Source organism: Leopardus geoffroyi, chromosome D1 (assembly GCF_018350155.1).
Source record: "Leopardus geoffroyi isolate Oge1 chromosome D1, O.geoffroyi_Oge1_pat1.0, whole genome shotgun sequence".
Taxonomy (NCBI): Eukaryota; Metazoa; Chordata; class Mammalia; order Carnivora; family Felidae; genus Leopardus; species Leopardus geoffroyi.
In genome coordinates this window covers 86,986,401-87,006,554 of record NC_059329.1, presented here as the reverse complement: position 1 = coordinate 87,006,554, position 20,154 = coordinate 86,986,401, and the positions used below count along the sequence as shown (strand labels likewise).

Below are 20,154 nucleotides of genomic sequence, written 5' to 3'. Positions count from 1 at the left end.
GCTAATTTGCAGGTGATATCTGCCAGCGGGGGCTGGGGGGAGTGATCTGTAGACCAATGAGGATAGAAGTCAGGTTGTTAAGGAGTATGGGAGGTTAGAATTTGAAAGTAGCAAGTGTGGATTTTTATTTTAAGAAGTGAGAGAGACAGTAAATGGGTCAAGGATAAAAATAAATTAGGAATGTGAGAAGAGCATATTTGTGGGCTGAGGAGAACATGCTGGCATATTGGGAAGGATTGTAAATAAGCAGCAGAGAGGAGATTAGTGCTGGAGGTAGGCTCTGAGGGAGATTGGAAAGGATGGGATAAAGAATTTATGGAGAGTTGAGCCTTGGAAGAGAAGTACCTTGCACAGATAGATTTTTAAAAGGTTAAAAACAGATGAGACGAAGGGAAAGTAATAGGTGAGTTCATGTGTTAGCTTCTGTAGGAACTCAGTGGCACTTACTTTGTCTTATATTTGAGGTTCCCGTGTAAGAGTATTCCCCCAAGAAAAAGATTATGACATTTTATTTATTTATTTTTTTTAATTTTTTTTCAACGTTTATTTATTTTTGGGACAGAGAGAGACAGAGCATGAACGGGGGAGGGGCAGAGAGAGAGGGAGACACAGAATCGGAAACAGGCTCCAGGCTCTGAGCCATCAGCCCAGAGCCCGACGCGGGGCTCGAACTCACGGACCGCGAGATCGTGACCTGGCTGAAGTCGGACACTTAACCGACTGCGCCACCCAGGCGCCCCTGATTATGACATTTTAAATAGCTAGTGAAAGCCCAGTTTATAGATGTAAATATTAGGCTGAAGTGTCAGTTATTGTTGTACTAATGCTCAGTACTCTTCATTCAGTAGAGTTAAAATCTGTATGTCTAATTTGCAACAATAAAATAAAACTTTGAAAAAGCAATAAAGGCATAACTTTTATAGAGCTTTTATGATTAAGAATAATACTTTTTCATTTGTAACAAGAGGTAGTTTAATATAGTAGTTAAGAATACAAACCCTAGAAATAGCTTTGGGTTTGGATCCTGACTATATCCACTTGATCTAGGCAAATTACTTAAACATCTATGAGCTTTACATTTCTCACCTGTAAATTGGGGATTTTTATAAGTATAAAATTATGTTTATTAAGTACTCAGCACAATTCAATAAATGGTAGCTCTTGATATTAATTACTTTTGTCATCTTTTTTATTTTTTACTTTTTCCAAAAACTTGTGTTAATAAAATATTCTCATATAAAACACACTTATACAACTATTTTTGGTTAAATTTTATATTAGGTTGAAGAACTTACTGGAGAAATTAATGAGATTAAAAATGAGTTATCATCACTTAAAGAAACTCATATTAAGTTACAAGAACATTACAATGAATTATGTCATCAGAAGAAGTTTGAGGAAAACGAGAACTTTCAGGTAAAATTCAAGTGTTTTGTGGTTACAAAACTGAAAGAAATTAGGACCATCACTGATGGTTTTCTTCCTGCTTTATATTTTAAGTGTCTCAAATTTTAAAATAGGAGTATAAGCATGTGGTCTATAATACATTTTCAGTTAATTTTTGTGTACAGTATGACATAAGGATTGAGGGTCATTTTTTTGGACATGGATTTCCAGTTCCAACGTGCACATTTTTTGAAAAGACATTTTTTTCTCTCATTTTACATTGGTATGTTCTTTGAAAGTTAATTGATCTAATATATGTATGGATCTATTTCTGAATGCTTTATTATGTTCCATTGATTATATGTTCATCATTAAGTCAATATGCAACCCTGCCTTTGTTAGTATAGCTTTGTAAGAAGTTTTAAAATGTGGTAGTGAAAATACTTCAATTTTTTTTTTTCAAAATTGTTTTGGCTCTTCTGATTTCTTTGCTTTCCATATAATTTTTAGAATCAGTTTGTCAATTTCTAAAAAACAAGTCTGTGGGACTTTGTATTGTATTGAATCTATAGATTAATTTGTGAAAAATTGACATCTTAACTATTGAGTCCTCCAATTCATGAACATGGCATATGTTTATATTTAGTTAGACATTCTTTAATACCCCGCAGGAAAGCTTTGTCATTTTCATTGTGTAGATCTTTAAAATGTTTGGTGAAATTTATCCCTGAATAATTCATGTTCTAGGATCCTATTATAAACAGTATTTTAAAAATTAATTTTCTAATTGTTTCTTGCTAGTATATAGAAGTAAAATTTGATTTTTGTGCACTGACCTTGTATCCTATTACCTTTTAAATTTATTGTAATAGTAGTTTTTTTCACCTAACTTTTGGGTTTTCTGTGTACATTATGTCATCTGTGAATTTAAGGATATTTTTTTCCTTCCTTCTGCTTTGTATGAATTTTATTTTTTTCTCAATTTATTGCAGTAGTTAAGACCTTCTAGTACAATGTAGAATAAAAGTGGTGACAGTGGGGGTGCCTTGGTGACTCAGCCCATTAAGCGTCCAGCTCTTGATTTTGGCTCAGGTTTGTGGGATTGAGCCCTGTGTTGGGCTCTGTGCTGACAGCTTGGAGCCTGCTTGGGATTCTCTCTCTCCCTCTCTCTCTGCCCCTCCCCAACTCATGCATGTGCTCTCTCTCTCTCTCTTCTTCTCTCTCTCAAAATAAGTAACATTAAAAAAAAAAAAAGTCATGACAGTGGACTTGCTTTATCTCAGATGGAGAATTTTTAGTCTTTCACCATTTCATATAATGTTAGCTATAGGTTTTTTGTACGTGTTCTTTATCTGATTGAGGAAGTTTCCTTTTCTTCCTAGTTTGCTGAGTTTTTATAATGAATCAGTATTAAATTTTGAGAAATGCTTTTTCTGTATCTGTTGAGATAATCATATTTTTTCTTTATTCTGTCAATATGTTAATATTAACCAATTAATTATATTAATTGATTTCTAAATTTAAAATAACCTTGCATTCCTGGGTCACCTGGTTGGCTCAGTCAGTTAAGCATTCCACTTAGACTCAGGTCATGATCTCACTGTTCGTAAGTTCAAGCCCCTCATCAGGGTCTGTGCTGACAGCTCAAAGCCTAGAGCCTGCTTCAGATTCTGTGTCTCCCTCCCTCATATGCATTCCTGAAATATGTATTATCTTTTTATATATGGCTGGATGTGATTTGCTAATGGTATATTAAGGATTTTGCATTGATTAGGAATACTGATTTGTATGTTTTGCTTATTTTTTCTTTGTATTCTTTTGGTCTGGTTTTTGTATTAGAGTAATACTGGCTTCATGAGTTAGGATGTGTTCTCTCCTCCTGAAAGAGTATTGTATAGAATTGGTTTTATTTCTTTACTAAATATTAGATAGAATTTGTTGGTTTGCTCCAGACTTCACGTTGATATTTCCTTGTGATGTTTTTTTGCTGTGTATTCTTTTGCTGTACTAAGTCTTAGTCACTAGTACAATTGTAGCAGGATTCTCACACAGAGAATTGTGACACTGAGGCTTTTCTTTCCAGGAAGCAACTTTATTCATGTGGGCACCTCTCAGTTTGGTTCATTCCCAAAGAACTGAGCCTTGAATGCCAAGTGGCATAGTTTTTTATATATTTTTACTTCTTTGTCTCCCATATATGGTCACACATTAACATGTAGTCTGATTAAGTGGTCTTAGGTTACAAGGTTGTGAGGGATATTGTCATGTATGCATACCTTGAGGTCTTTCTTTTTTTCTTTTTTTTCTTTCTTTCTTCCTTTCTCTCTCTCTTTTCTTTCTTTTGTCTCCTTTCTTTCTTTCTTTCTTTCTTTCTCTTTCTTTCTTTCTTTCTTTCTTTCTTTCTTTCTTTCTTTCTTCCTTCCTTCCTTCCTTCCTTCCTTCCTTTCTTTCTTTCTTTCTTTCTTTCTTTCTTTCTTTCTTTCTTTCTTTCTTTCTTCTCCCTCCCCTTCCCTTCCCTCTCATTTCCTTTCCTTTCCTTAGGGAGGGGCCCTACTATACAACTGTATACTGAGTCTTGTGAGTCTTCCTAGCAAATCATGGAACCTGGGGGTAGTCTTGGAGACTTACAACACAATCATTTATGGTAATTTTTGTCTTTCAAGGAACTTGTCCTTTTCATCTAAGTTGTCAAATTTATTGGCAAAGCGTTGCTCATAATATTCCTTTACTGTTCCCTTTCTCTATCAGATCTATACTGATGTCCCCTCTTTCATTTGTGCATCCCACCTTTCCCTTCCTCCCATTCCATCTCCTCTTCTTCCTCTCTCTCGTCAATTTAGCTAGACTCTCAGCTTTATTTGCCTTTCCAAAGAACCAGGTTTTGACTTCATTGATATCCGTCTCATGTTTGTTCATTTACTATTTCATTGGCTTTTGCTGTTAACTTTATTATGGAGCCTTACTTACATTCTACTTACTTTGGATTTGATGTGGTTTTTTCAGCTCTTTAACATGGACACTTAGATCATTGATTATTAGCCTTTCTTCTTTTCTAATATCGGCATTTAAAGCTATAAACTGTCCTCTAAACATTGTTACAGCTTCGTCCCACAAATTCTGATATGTAGTGGTTTCATTCTAACTTTTTTTAAGTTTATTGGTTTATTTTGAGAGAGACAAAGATAGCACAAGTGGGGGAGAGGCAGAGAGAGAGAGGGAGAGAGAGAATCCCAAGCAGGCTCTGGACTGCCAGCGCAGAACCCAATGAGGGGCTTGAACTCATGAAACCATGAGAGCTCATGACCTGAGTCGAAACCAAGAGTTGGACACTTAACCACCCAGGTGCCCCTGTAGTGGTATCATTCTTATTCATATTTTAAAATTCCTTTTGTGAGGTCTTCCTTGACCTATGGGAATGGGTACGAACCATGGTATGGGTATGACCTATAACTGTTGTTTAATTTCCAAGTATTTGAGAATGTTCCAAGTATCTTTCTGTTAATGTTTTCAAATATAATATAGTTGTAGTCAGAGAGCATTTTCTGTAAGACTTTTATCCTTTTCAATATAAATATATCCTTTTAAATATAAATATCCTTTCTCAAAAGACTTGTTAGCCAAGCATATTGCCTATCTTGATGAATATTTCATGTGCTCTTGAAAAGAATGCATATTCTGTTATTTGTCAGTTGAATGTTTTATAAATGTCAGATCAGGCTGGTTGATGATGATGTTCAAGTCTTTTCTGTCCTGATCTTTTTTGTGTACTTCTATCAATTAGTGGGAGAAGACTATTGAAATTTTTGTGAATTTATCTTTCCGTTTTTAGTACTGTCAGTTTTTACTTTGTGTGTTTTTAAGCTCTATTATTAGGTGTATATACATTTATGATTGTTATTCCTTGATTAACTGATCCATCTTTATCCTAGTAATATTTCTTATACTAATATATATAATATTCTACAAATATTATACAATATTTTGTATAATATTAATGCAGCTGTTCCATCTTTTATGGGTAGTATTTGCATTATATATCCTTTTCATCCTGTTACTTTTTCAGTGGGAATATTCATAATTTCTTTATGTTGAGTAATAACATGAGAAAGTCTGGGGTGCCTGGGTGGCTCAGTTGGTTAAGCGTCCGACTTCGGCTCAGGTCATGATCTCACAGTTCGTGAGTTTAAGCCCCACATCAGGCTCTGTACTGACAGCTCAGAGCCTGGAGCCTGCTTCAGATTCTGTGTCTCCCTCTCTCTCTCTGCCCCTGCCCTGCTCACACTCTCTCTCAAAAAGTGAATAAACATTAAAAAAAAAAAATCAACATGAGGAATTTTTATATTTTCTTTTTGAGAACTGTTTCTTATATATATATTTTTTTATTGTGGTAAAATATACATAAAATTTACTAAAACTATATGTGTGCAGTTCAGTGGCATTAAGTTCATTAATAAATGGGCATGGGCATGGTTGTGTACTAATAAATTATATTTCCAAAAACAGTAGGCCAGATTTGGCCCACTGGCCATAGTTTGTCAACTACTTTTCTAGAGCTTAATTGAACACAGTCTGTTTTCAAAATTACGTTAAATTCTTTGGTTAGTAAGAAGTTTACAATACTATATTCTCATTTTCTTTTACTCAGTCTTTGTGTTATTTTTATAATACACTTTTATGTATGTTATCAACTCCACCATATATTATTTTATTTAGTTTAATTTTATTTTTTTAATTAAAAAATTGTTTTTTCATGTTTATTTACTTTTGAAGAGACAGAGACAGAATGCGAGTTGGGGAGGGGCAGAGAGAGAAGGAGATGCAGAATCTGAAGCAGCAGGCTCCAGGCTCTGAGCTGTCAGCAGAGCCTGATGCAGGGCTTGAACTCATAGACCATGAGATCATGACCTGAGCCAAAGTCAGACGCTTAACCAACTGAGCCACCCAGATGCCCCAATTTTTTTTTAATGTTTATTGTTGAGAGAGAGAGAGACAGAGTGTGAGCAGGGGAGGGGCAGAGAGAGAGAGAGAGAGAGAGACAGAATCTGAAGCAGGCTCCCAGCTCAGAGCTGTCAACACAGAGCCTGATGTGGGGCTTGAACCCATGAATAGCGAGATCATGACCTGAGCCAAAGTCAGATGCTTAACCGACTGAGCCACACAGCCCTGTTATTTCATTTTAAATTGTTAATTACCTGGTTAAGAAAATTAAGAATTAGAAAATGTCTTTTTGTTTTTTTTTAATTAAGTAGGTTCCACGACCCTGAGAGATCAAGAGTCACTGCTTCACTAAGCCAGCCAGGCACCCAAAAAATCAGAGAAAATATCTTTTATATTCACTCATATTTGCCATTCCTGGCCCTCTTTATTCACTTTTGTAGATCCAGGTTTCTACCTGGTATCCTATTGCTTAAGTTTGAAGAACTTCCTTTAATTGTGTGTGTGTGTATGTGTGTGTACATGTCTGTTTGTGTGTGCGTGCACAGGTGCATCTGGGTGAGGAATTTTCACAGCTTTTGTCTGGAAAAATGTTTATTTCTCCTTAATCTTTAAAGGGTATTTTCACTGGATATAAAATTCTAGATGGACAATACTTTTCTTTCATTAATTTGAAGATGCTGTTGCACTATTTTCTTGCTTATGTTGCATCTGGCAAGAAGTCTACAGTTATTATATTCACATCCTCTTTGTAAGTGTTTGGTGTTTTTTTTGTTTTTGTTTTTTTTTTTTTTTGTTTGTTTGTTTTTTTTTTTATCTCTGGTGTACCTTGGTTTGGTTATTTTGTTTGGGATTTGTGGAATGAATTCTTGAATCTGTAGATTTATAGTTTTCATTAAATTTAGAGGATTTTTGGTCATTACTTCAGATTTTTTTTCTGTCCCCTTCCTTTCCTTTTATGGGACTTCAACTACACATGTTAAACTAGCAGGATAAACATCCCACAGGTTACCAGGTGCTGCACATCTTTTTGTCTTTTTTCTCTCACTTCTTCCATTGGGGTTTTCTATTTTTTCTGTGTCCTGCCAATTATCTTTTGTTCTATTTTGTTTAATCTGTTAAGCCTATCCAGTGAGTTTTTATTTCAGATACTGTATATATCATCTCTAGAATTTCCACTTCTTTTGTGTGTGTGTGTGGGGGGGGTATATATTTTTTATTATATTCATGTTGTTGTCCTTTAAATCCTTGAACATTTCTAATAGTTTAAAATTTTGTTTGCTAAATCCATCATCTCTGTCATTTGTTTCTGTTGACATTTAAAATTACAACTCAGTGGCATTAATTAGAAGTATAGAGTTGTGCAATCTTCACCATTTCCAGGATTTTATCATCATCCCAAACCAAAACTGTGTAACCATTAACCAGTGACTCCCAACTTCCCTCTCTCCTCAGCTCCTAGTAACCTCTAGTTTACTTTCCAACTCTATGAATTTGCCTATTCTGTATATTTTATGTAAGTGTAATTGTGTAATACTTTTCCTTTTTGTTTGACTTATTTCACCTAGTATAAAGTTCTCAGAGTTGACCCATGTTGCAGCATGTAGTAGAACTTTATTCCTTTTACAGCAGAATAATATTCCCTTGTATGATTATACGGTGTTTTGTTTATTCATTCATCTGTTAATGACACTTGGGTTTTCACCTTTTGGCTATTGTGAGTAACACTCGTTTGAACACTGACGTACAACCATCTGAGTCTCTGTTTTCAGTTTTGGGGGGTATATATCTAGGAGTGGATTTGCTGAGTCATATGGCAATTCTATAATAAACATTTTGAGGAACTGCCTTGTTTTAACTCAAAGAGTGGATGTCTTTCTAAGTCAGGTGAAATTGACATATCACAGTTCCTGTGCCATAATTAATTTATACAGTCCTTTACTGTAGGACATCCTTGTACAGATTTTCTGTACTTTTGCAATTATTTCATTAGGATAAATTTCCAGAAACAGTTTTGCTGGGTCAAAGAGCTTGTTTACTTATAGTTTTGACACATACTGCCTTCCAGAAAGATTGTACCAATTTATACTCCCACCAACCACATATAAAAGTACCTGTATACCCAAACTCGAATACTTTTATCAGTTAAAAAAAAATGTTTTGAATTTATTTGGGGAGAGGGGGAGAAGGGAAAGAGGGAGAGAGAGACAGAGAGACAGAAAGAGGATCCCAAGCAGGCCCAATGCAGGGCTCAGACTCACAAACTGTCAGATCATGACCTAAGCCAAAATCAAGAGTCAGATGCTTAACCCACTGAGCAACCCAGGCGCCCCGTTACTTTTATCAGTTTTTATTTACATTTTTATTAAACATATTTTCATGTGTGTCAGTTACATTTGAGTTACTAGTGTATATATTCCCATTTACAAGTACACACAAAAAAACTTTTTGATCCTATGTCCATCTCTAAATACAAGTCTGTTTTCCCCTGTAGAGTCAAGTTTCTTCAAAGAGTGGTCTAAACTCATACCCTTTAGTTCCTTCCTTCCTATTTATTCATCCTTCAACATAGGGCAATCTGGCTTCACCCCTCTCACCCCATCCAATGGATGGACACTACTTCCAATGGACATTTTTCAGTCCTTTTGATAATACATTGATACTGTCTCCTTCTTGAATACCCGTTCTCCTTTTCTTCTACCATATTTACTCATCTGTGTTTCTCCCTCTCAAGCTTCTCTTTAAAGTGGAAATAATAGTTATTCTTACCATTAATTAAGCAACCATGAGTTATATGCTTTATAAACAGAATTGAATTTATTCTCCTAGTAACTACCATATTGTTTTTTGTCAATCTCCTTTGCTGATTTTTCCTGCAATGGTCTTCATTAGCATTTTATCCTATACCCTTTTTCCCCCTCAAAATATACTCTTATTAGTTTCATCAACTTGTACATCTTCTGTTGCCATCTATCCATGATTTTCAAATATACACTTCCAGGTAAATTTTCTCTCGTAAACTCCAGATACATGTATCTAAATGTTCATTAGACTTCTCTACTTTAATATCTTCCTAACTCTTCAAACTCAGCAGGTTCAAAAAACCCATATTTTCCTCCAAATCTGCTACTAACTCCTGTTTTCTAGCTGAGTAAATAACATCCACCAGTCACCTATGGTGAATCTGAATTCTATAACCTGAACTCTGTAAATCAATCTGGACTCTCCTTCTTATCATTCATCAAGTCCTATTGATTAGCTTGTAAATACTTCTTGTATCTATTCAGTTCTTCATCTTTACTGCTATCACATGGACTGTGACGCTATGGCACTCTTCTGATGCATCTCTGTCTCATGTTGTCTCCCTTTAATTCAGTATTTTTCAGACTTCTATGCACAGCCTATTAGTGGTCATGGAAATTAGTGATTTGTGGCCAGTATTCTTTAAAAAATGAAATAAAGTGCATATAAAACATAATGCATCACATTAAGAGTAGACATTACTTGGTGTGCTTGCTGTTGTAAAACATTTATTTCTCATTGCAGGTTTTAATCAACGAGTTTGAAACATTATTCTTGAGGCTGCAGCCAGAATGGTCTTTCCAGTCAGATGTTACTTGTCTAAAACCATTCAATTGTCTTCCTGAAACTCCTCAGCATCCTATATTTGGCCCTTAATGACCTGGGCATAACATCCCAAGCCTCATTTCTCTCCATTCTCCCAGTGTCCAAGCTCTAGCTGAAGTAAATCATGAGTAGTTCCATGTAAAGACTATACTCTTGCTTGCTTTTAAGCATCTGTATGTGCCATGTTTTCCCTGGAGTGCCTTCTTATCCCCATCTATATTATTTCTTTTCCTATCTTCCCCACTGGATTGTGAGTTTTTTGAAGCTAGGGACTATGTTGTTCATCATTGTATCCCAAAGCCTAGTGCAGTGCTTCCATGGAACAAGTGCTGAATATACAGGGGGTTGAATTGATTCATTATTTTAAAGATGCATAAAAATACCAAACACTCAAAACAATTTGCTTGCCATGACTACTTTGCTTTTAATAAGAGTGGTTCTTTTATTATATATGTGAAATTACATAGTAATGTGGAATGCATGTTTGAAAACATCAAAGGGTCTCAATTTTGTTTAAATATGATAGACCATACAAAATGTAGTTAAAGTGATCTTGTTACAAAGAGTATTATTGGGGCGTCTGGGTGGCTCAGTCAGTTAAGTGTCTGACTTCAGCTCAGGTCATGATCTCTAAGGCTGGTGAGTTCAAGCCCTGCGTCACGCACTGTGCTGACAATTCAGAGCCTGGAGCCTGCTTTAGATTCTGTGTCTCCCTGTTTGCCCCTCCCCCGCTTTCTTGCGCTCCCGCACACGTGCTCTCTCTCTCAAAAATAAACATTAAAAAAAATTAAAAAGTAGTATATTAAACTTAGTAAAAAAAAATAACTTGGCTTTTAAATAGAAATTGCTGAATGGTTGACTTGAAACAGATTCCACTTTCACCAGCAAAATTTGTTCAAATGTCTTATACTTTTTAACAATATGTTTCTTACATTAGAGGTATTTTTCCCATGTTACTTTAGAATCTTCCAGAAGTAAATACTAAAAACAGTGAAACGTCAATGGAAAAACCAGAAAATACTATCATACAGAAATGTAATTCTGGACAAGAAATAAAGACAGACACTATGAGTTTTTGTTCAGATACTAACTACAGAGAAAAGGAGGAGAAGAAAGAAGACCCATTTATAGAAATAATAGAAGGTAACCTAACACATTGATATTTTCTAATTTGATGTATTGAGAGCCCCACCCCCACCTTTTCTCCTACAAATAAAGGATCTGTCAAAGTGCTGTGCTAGGCCATCTATGGAATTTAGGGGAATATCAGTTATAGTCTTTGAGGATCTTGTACTGTATCTGAAGAAATACTTTTTCATTTGTGTAGGTCTTAAGACAGGCTTCTTTTGAGATGTCATTTACAGTCAATATTTTGGGGGAAAATTACATTCCTGTCTTCCCTAATCACTTACTCCATGGCGTTTTGCATTATGGTTTCTACCTTCACTGCCTTGGGGAGTGTGTTCTCTGGGCTACCCATAACCTTCTGATAATCAGACCTGGAGCACTTTCCTTAGTTCAAAAGACCTTTCTGTAACCATTGAAATAATTTACTAATTTGTCTGTCTTGAAAAAGAGTTGTTTAAAGACCATAAACTTATTGTATGAACATGTTCAAACCTAGGCTGAACAACCACTTGGTGGAGATGTTGTAGAATGAATGGACTAAAGTCCTTCAAATCCTGAATTTTATATTCTAGGTTATTTTAACTATACAGAAAATTTTAAATCTATGGTTAAAACCCAGATGAATAAAATAAGTATTCTTTTAAACATTTGCCCAAAAGTATCCAAAAATTTTTAAATACTTAGAAGGTAATGATCAAGTGACAACTGTCAGTCTTGAAGAAACCAGCTAGCAATTCTGGATCGTAGATAGTGATAAAAAGAAAACCACAGGCCTAAAATGGAATCACTTGTATTAAGAACCCAATGTCAGCAAGCCTTCAGTACCTAAGCAAACTGTGGTTTCAACCCCCAGGAATATAACCTTTAACCAGTTAACCTGGAATTTCCTGGTCAGCAATAAGAAATCTGGTAGGCCCCTTTCCCATTAGGAGAGTGACCTTGCCTAAAACAATGGATTCTTTGCTAATAATTTTCTTTTTTCCACTCATTCTCTTTTAAAACCTTTCCTTTTCTATAGCTTAGTGGGATTCTATTTGCTAGGTGGAATGCTGCCTGATTGAATGGATCATTTAATGAAGCCAGTTAGATCTTCAGATTTCCTTGGTTAAATTTTTGTTTGACAGTAGTAATAGAAATTAGAGTCTAACTTGTTAGGATAAATTCATTTTTATCGACTCAGCTGTGTGTACATGGAATTGTACTGTATGCTCAAAAGGAAGTGTAATAGACTAGAGAACTAAAAACCATTTTGTAATATCATCAACCTACTTGCCCCTTTTTAAACCAAAAATGCTTTTGTTGTTATGAAATAAAAATTTAATATGAGGAGAGCCGAAAATATTTAGCATGCTAAATATATGACAAAGATAACTCAACATTTAGGTAAAACTGGTGTTTTGTGTAGTGGCCAATGAAATGTTTAAGACTAAATATGTTTTTATAAAAATAGGCCATACATTTTGTCTTATAAAAGCAGGCTTTAGTGTGTAATATAAAAATTTACTGTATTCTCATCATGACAGATTTACAGCTTTTTGAAAAAAGCTCCAAGAATGAAAGTGATCCTGCTATACCTCAGGATGAAAATCAAAGTGAAGTCTCCCTAAGCAAAACCCTCTGCATAGAAAAAGAACTAATCAGTCAAGGACAAACCTTAAATGTTACAGACCTTAGAAAAGCAGTTACTTCAGAAAAAAAAGACAAGGTGCATTTGGAAAAAGACAATGATTGTACAGAATTTAAGTCACCAAACAATTCATTTTTAATGGCAGATAGATCGACAGAAACAGAAAAGATACACCTAGAAAGAACTGAAAGATCTGATCTTCACCATGCAGATATCCACCTGGAGGTTGAAAATACCATAACATCATCTAACAGTATCTTAAATGAGATGTCTCACCATACAAATCAAAAGAAAGATGGTTCTGAAGATGAACCATTCAAACAATTCAGATTGCTTCCAGGGATTCAAGAAAATGCCACACAGAAGGAAATTCCAAATAGTGACCAAACCAGAGCAGATCCGGATTCACCTCTAAATGTAAAAAATCCTGTTCAGTGTCAGAAATACAGTTTGCAGGATTCAAGTAATGTTATGTTAGATGATAAACAATGTAAAATAAACCAAATGCAACTGTTAAGTAAAAAAAGTGAGTGCAGTGTATTGCCATTTAAACAAACTTCAGTTTTTCAGCAAATCTGTAATGATACCTCAGAGAAACCGGAACTACCTATTTCCTCTGATACAGCAGTTAACCACCCCATTTCATCTGCTTTCAGTGATAATTTGAAAGTACTTAAGAATGCAAATAAAAATGTTAATATTATGCCTACATTGGTGAAACCCAACTCAAGCCCTAGGGAAAGAACTATATGGAAAAATCTGAATGATATGGACACTAGTCAACTAAAGAACTGTTTGGGATATTTAGAAAACAGTGTCACCATTTCCCATCTCCAGATTAACAATGAGAACGTACATACTTCACAAGCCAAAGATGTGAAAACGGCCGTTCCTACAAAAACTTCCACAGAAATACAGTTTTCCAATAAAGAGAGTCAGATTGATGAGAATCAGATAACTGAAGCCACAAAAAATGACCTCTTCCTTTTTGTGAATGTTAATGAAAGACAGCATACATTGTTAAATAATACAGAGAAAACAGAGTCATTAAATGACATCGTTTCAGGAGAAATTTACAGTGAAGGACAGCTGGAAGAATCATGTTCATTTCACATAAAGCCATCTGGAGATTTAGTAAACAGAAGTGGAAGGTCAGCCTTTGATCTTTCAACTTCAGATAAAAAAACTGAGAAAATTCCAGTATATGTGAATTTCTTAGACCCCAGTCCTTGGTCAAAAGTAAATCAAATTGAAAGTCAAACACTGAGCACTTCAACCTCTAGCATTCCTTTGTTGCTGCAGGAGAGACCAACAGGCCCATCAGAAAACAAAAATATGGTTTCAGTGACACTTTGCAAAAATGTTGATGATATCAGGAAGGATACTGGCCCAGGTAAAAAAAAAAAAAAAAAAAAAAAGTTTAGGTTTTCTTTTAAAATTTGAATTTCTACTCCTTATCCTTGATAGTCTCCAAACCGTTATGTTTCAAATGAAACCATTTCGTTTAAAAACTGCCTAAACCTAAAATACAGAATACTCCATATATGTATATAGGTAAAAGTGGGAAAGGTTTTCCTTAAACATAAGTGGGACTTTTCACCTACATCTGAGCTGCTAGTATCAACAGGTACTGAGGTGCACATGCATATTGCAGATTAAAAAAAAATGTCCTCAAGGAACTGGAAATAGCAGAAATGAACACAGGCCCTGGTCATTAATTTTAAATTAGGAACAACTACCTAATTGGAGTCAAGTTGTTCCTAAGGCTTCTGCCAGTGGGCATGTTTATTCCTTTTCATTCTATACTGAAAAAACTTCCTTCCCTCACTTGCTTCCCCGAATTTTCTACTGCTTTCCTTAATTTTTCTTTTAGCTGTCCCTTCACTAGTACTAGAATCCAGCTTTGTCTTCATTTTACAAGTATTGTTGAGGTATAACATTAATACAGTTCAGATCATTGATATTTGTCACTGAAACACTTTAAATGGAATCCCTTAATTACGTACCAATATTAAAACATTCAAATGTTATTTCAGAGAATAGTGTATTCTAACCACCACATGAAATAACATTATGTCCAAGTCTTGCTTTATAAAAATATTCTAGAATAAAAAAAATAGGGGGAAGGTAGATGAACTACGTATGACTTAATAGTGATGGGTGTTGGGAGCCGGGTGATGGTACGAGGTTCATACTCTTTTTGTGTATCTGAAATTCTTCCCACTAAAAATACTTAAAAATAGAAATATACCACATATCATGTATAAGTGCTGTACAAATGTAATTTGAACGATAGTTTAAGATTATGAAAAAAAATCTTTTGCTAACAGCAATCTCATAATCAAAGTTATGGAGGTTGTTAAAGATATTCTCAGAATTATTTGTAAATAAATTATAAACTAATTTATTTGCTGGTTTAACAGTATGCATTTAGACCCATTAAAGTAATGCAGATTACAAGGAAAGCTCTGAATGGCCCTCAGAGCTAGCTAATAAGCTTCTTTTAAAAGGACAACTGATAGAACTTTTAAGAAAAATTGGGAATTAAAAGCAAAATGAAGTGTATCAGGTTTACTAGCATAAATGGAGAAGTAATGTAGGGAAAAACAGAAAACACCAAAAACTGTAAAAACTTCCTACTTTCCTAATAAAATGTAGTAACTTCAGATTCCATTAATTTTGAATCTGTTGAATGCTGCAATTAGTCAAGTGCTGTTAGTGAAGGGGCTAATCTTCAATCTCCGTGATATAAATAAGGATGGAATGGGAGAGATCTAAAATTCTGTAGAAATTCAGCTTGTAAAACGTCCACTCATAAAAGATACAAGTGTCTTTTAACCTTCAAAGCTGACATGTTTCTCTAAATCATTTTTACCTATTTATTAAATTCCAGTGATCCCTACTAGACAGCCCTTTGTTGGGCTTCTTACTGTGGCTCATTTCTTTAAATATATTTCATAAATAAGACTTTTAGTTGATTCAGACTTTTCCCATTAATCTGAATTGTAAGATGCTCACTTCATATAAATGTTTACCTCTGTGGCAATGCAATAACCAGTGGAAGAAGGATAACGTTTTATGTGAGTTACGTTATTTTAGAAGGTATTTATGCCATTTCACACATTTTAACATGAAATCAGGTTTTAGAAAGCAGCAATAAAAAATGTTTTCTGAAATGCCTATTTGTATTAACAGCAAAGTCAATGTAAACTATAAAATGTTAAAAATAAAAACAAAATAGAAATAGTTACTTTTTAAATACAAAAGCATAGATAGGATCAGAGAAAAACAAGTTCAGTCACTAAAACGAGTGTCTGGAGAATAAAATTCAGTTGTTGCCATTTCCTCTTTGTCAACCAGATACTACCAGCATTAACAGAGTTGCTGACACTTTGAATAGCTCAAGTATCCATCCAGATCCCAAGGGAGAGCCCAGCAAAGAGAGGAATGCAATTGCAAAGACTTTTTACGATTCTTCTTTTCCCACAGAACACGTAAGTCAATTAAAAATATTGCTGAGCAGACCTTAGTGAGCTAATTCTACAGATATGTGTAGAACTGTATGCATCTGGATGCTTTAAGACCTAACTGATCTCCAAAATAATATCAAGAGGGCAACATGGCACCATTTTTCACAATTAAGGTTGATGGAAAACAGCAGGAAAAAGTCACAGTGCATAAATCAAATAGATATAATCCAGCCTGTTTGGGGAAGGACAGTGTGAGGTAGTGTATTATGTATCTACTTCTATTTTTTTAGTCACCTAAATTTCGGAGTAGTGGCATTTGAGCATTTAAAATTTTCTTAATAAAAGATGCCTTAAAATAATCCAATCAAATTCCATTGTTCTTGACATTGCTTAAGTAATTACATCATTTTGAGAAACTACTGCACAGGAATTTCTTTTAAATTACTTCGGTTAGAAGACAGTATGAGAAAGGATCAAATATCCTTAATATATAATATCGAATAGGAATATGTATGTGTGTGTATGCATATACATTTGTAGACATTACATGGCTCCAAGAGTCCATTTGTCATATGAAAAGCAAGCACAGCTGACCAGTTTTGGGGCAGTTTTTAAGTTACTATTATCTCAGAATACAAAACTTTAGCATGAAAAAGGCTGTATTGTTCAAAATCTAAAAAAACAAGCAATTCTAGGTGTTAACTCCTAAAAAGTATAAGGTAAAAAGGTTTGGCAAGATCACTTACAGAAAAAAATCAACTACACGGGGACAGATTTTAAAACCATCGTGTATTTTTTTTAATTTTAGAGGTACATATTAAATAACTTTCTCTTTAGCACCTATAAACTAAAAATTGTAGTACTAACACAGCATTAACAAGTAACAACTTTTAACAATGTATTTTTTTATTTTAAATAGGGAAAGTGCGCACATGAGGGTGTAGAGGGAGAGAGAATCTTAAGCAGGCTCCATGCTCAGAGAGGAGCCCTACTCAGGGCTCAATCCTGCAACCCTGGGATCATGACCTGAGTCAAAATCAAGAGGTGGATGCTCAACTGACTGAGCAACCCAGGGGCCCCTCACTTTCCTTTTTAAATTAAATTATTTAAATTTTAAAATGTGAGCCCAGGCTGAAAAAGGTGGCTAGTAATCTGGCTCAGGGCAATTTTAGGCCTAAGAGTAGATCTTTTAGGCAGAAAGAGGAGGTAAAAAGGTAATGATTTTTTAGGAAAGGAAGGAGTAAAGCTATGTAGCAACATCTCTGGAACTAGAATTACTGCTATAGGCTGCAAAACCTCTGTAAGTCAAATTCAGACAAGTTTTGTTAAATGTAAACTTTACGCTCCATCTTGCTTCTCCAGCCTATCCCTGCTCCTGCCCCTCCCACCAAGTAGGCAGTTAAGGGGAAAGAAACTAAAGTAGTTATGTGTAAATGTCTTTTTCCTCTCCATCATCAAGATAAAAAGTCAAAGAATAACGAAAATCAGGTAATTTATACTTGATGACAAACGCACCAAACTGCATCACACTGTGATGGCAAAAACAGGTTATAATTAGGTACTATCAGTGAGTTTATCTCAAAATCAGCAACTAAATTTAAATTTGATTGCTTTCTCTGCATCTATTCTCTGTATTGCATGGATGACCTACAGTCATTTTGGCCCTGTGAGCTAAATTACATATGTTGGGCACTTTTACATTCAAGACATTATCAGAAATACACATTTATGTACATTTTTTTTTATCCATTACCAGTTACTCTACAGTAGCATTTTGCAACTAAATGGTGCTAAGAGTGAGGCCACAAAACTTAAATGACTTGCCTGTGGTCTCCTGGCAGTCCTGTGCTGATACTTTTGTTTTCATATGTTATTTCATAAGAACATAGGCAATCAAACTATGACATAGCGTCACTGCAGGGAACAAAGGCTAAGATTACAAGGGGACTGGGTGGCTGACTGTAGAATTCTCAGGAGCCAAACAGACCCATCCAGAAGGAGCAACTCTTAGGAAAGGGAGGTTAAATGTAAACAGTTAAGCTCATTTAAGAATTATTACTCTGTAATCTCACTTTGAAAACGTTATGCATATGCCACCTTTTCCAGTCAAAGTGGGAGATTTTAATGTAAGGCAGTACTCGAAGATCTTCACAAAGATCTATGAACAAATGACATTCATTATAGCCTAATTTATAACTGAGCATTTCCCACCTACTTAAATGTTCAACATACTAAATTATGGAACATGGAATATAATGGAGCGATGTTGTTAACTTTTTAAGAGCAGAGGAAAATACTAAAAATATTTTTAACACAAAACAGAAAAAGACAGACATATGATCCAGATTTTAAAAGTGTATATATACACAGAAGAGAGACCAGAATATTTACATCAAAATGTTTAATGGTACTTGGGATTTTAGGTAATTTTAATGCCATTCTTACCCTGTTCTTCATTTCTAAAATATGTGACTTTTTATCAGAAGATTTTATCTGGAATCCAAGAAGACCATCAAAGATTTATTTTTCTTCAGGAAATTAACTCAAATTTATTTTTGTGCAGCCACTGACAATGGTTTATGAGAAATTTTAAAGACTGAGGAAATAGCCCACGAGGGAAAAACCAAGATCTAAAATTCTATAGAATGATCAAATACACTAAAAATAGAAAAAAGATAATAGCAAACAATACCAAAATGTGTTGACTGGTCTCCCTGGATAGATTACTAATGAATTTGATTTCTTTATACTTTTTCCTCTATTTTCTAAACTTCCAATTATCAGAAAAAAAATCTTAAAATTAAAAACTTACATAATTTTTAAACACAGTATTAGAAGTATGATCCAATGCAGTGCCTTGGAAACATGCCAACTTCCAAATACCTCACTGTTCTTTCCTGTTTGTCCAACAGTGGTGCTCTGAAGCATGAGAGGAAACATGAAGTAAAAGGCAGTTTTTATAAGGCAGTCTACCTCTGTTAGCATTTTTAATTTTCTCCTGGTTTTGATAGAAGATACAAAACATAGACATGTTTGGGAAGGGAAGGGGAGTAGCAGACAAAACAGATTTTTATCTGTAATTGTTTTAAGTATCTTTTCTTTCAGTGTAAGCTTAAGACCTTTTAGAAAAGGTTCATGGTAGTACTGGGCTCTATTAGGGATTGGAGCTACTACATAGACCTAAGCCTCCACATTCACATTTTATTGTTTTTTTGTGCCAAATTAAGGTAGTTGCTGAAAATTAGCCAAGAAAAATGATGGCTTTAGCACATACTTGTAATTGCACAGCCTTAAGGATTTTAACTCTTGTTGATGACTTTAAAAAATGAGTAATTTCAACACTAAGTAAAATAAGTTTGGTCTTTCCTAGGTGAAAATAAAGCCTCTGGAATCAACTCTGCCACAAAGCCATTTTCAGGCAATCAAGATTAAAGATACTACCAATGTGGCCGCATCATCTCCTGGTGAGGAGGACTGGCAGAGCCTGGAAACAAATCAAGTTAATGAAATCGAAAAGTTCCTAAGCTTAGAAAATGACAACCACCCTAAGAAAAGAAAAACAGAAGAGATGCTGGAAAAAATGACAGAGTAAAAGGACGCTGATAAATGCTTTCAAGTGGTGAATGGACTTAATTGAAATATTAATCACATGGTTTTGACTAGAACAGAATGTTACATTTCAAGCTTTACAGTTATACACACTTTTCCAATTTCTTTTCATGTGATGAAATTAGGTTTTTTTGCAAATGCTTCATCTAAGGTAGCTAAGATTGCTTGGTAGCATCCAATTCCCCTTAAGAAAATGTGCTCTCCTCTGTACATCCTTTTACCAAAAAGCTCTTGTTGCACCTTCAACCCCCTTCCTTGCAGAACACAACTTCCGTATTATACAAGATAGGTGGTGACCCTTTGTAACTTACTACTTTGTATTCTCTGAAATTTGTGACTTTTTACATTTCTTTTAAGACAATAAATGTCCAG

At 34.8% G+C, this 20,154-nt stretch overlaps 1 protein-coding gene across 1 annotated transcript in view; it reads left to right on the top strand.

Annotated features, from left to right (window-relative positions):
- The window catches only part of CCDC73 (coiled-coil domain containing 73), a 126,922-nt gene extending 106,779 nt beyond the window's left edge, over window positions 1-20,143 (top strand). The window contains exons 13-17 of the mRNA XM_045484886.1: window positions 1,282-1,416; window positions 10,911-11,091; window positions 12,600-14,096; window positions 16,064-16,197; window positions 19,544-20,143. Of these exons, the coding sequence (XP_045340842.1) occupies window positions 1,282-1,416; window positions 10,911-11,091; window positions 12,600-14,096; window positions 16,064-16,197; window positions 19,544-19,765 (2,169 nt within the window). The 3' untranslated portion in view covers window positions 19,766-20,143. The remainder of the gene's footprint in view (window positions 1-1,281; window positions 1,417-10,910; window positions 11,092-12,599; window positions 14,097-16,063; window positions 16,198-19,543) is intronic.
- Window positions 20,144-20,154: the final 11 nt, after the last annotated feature.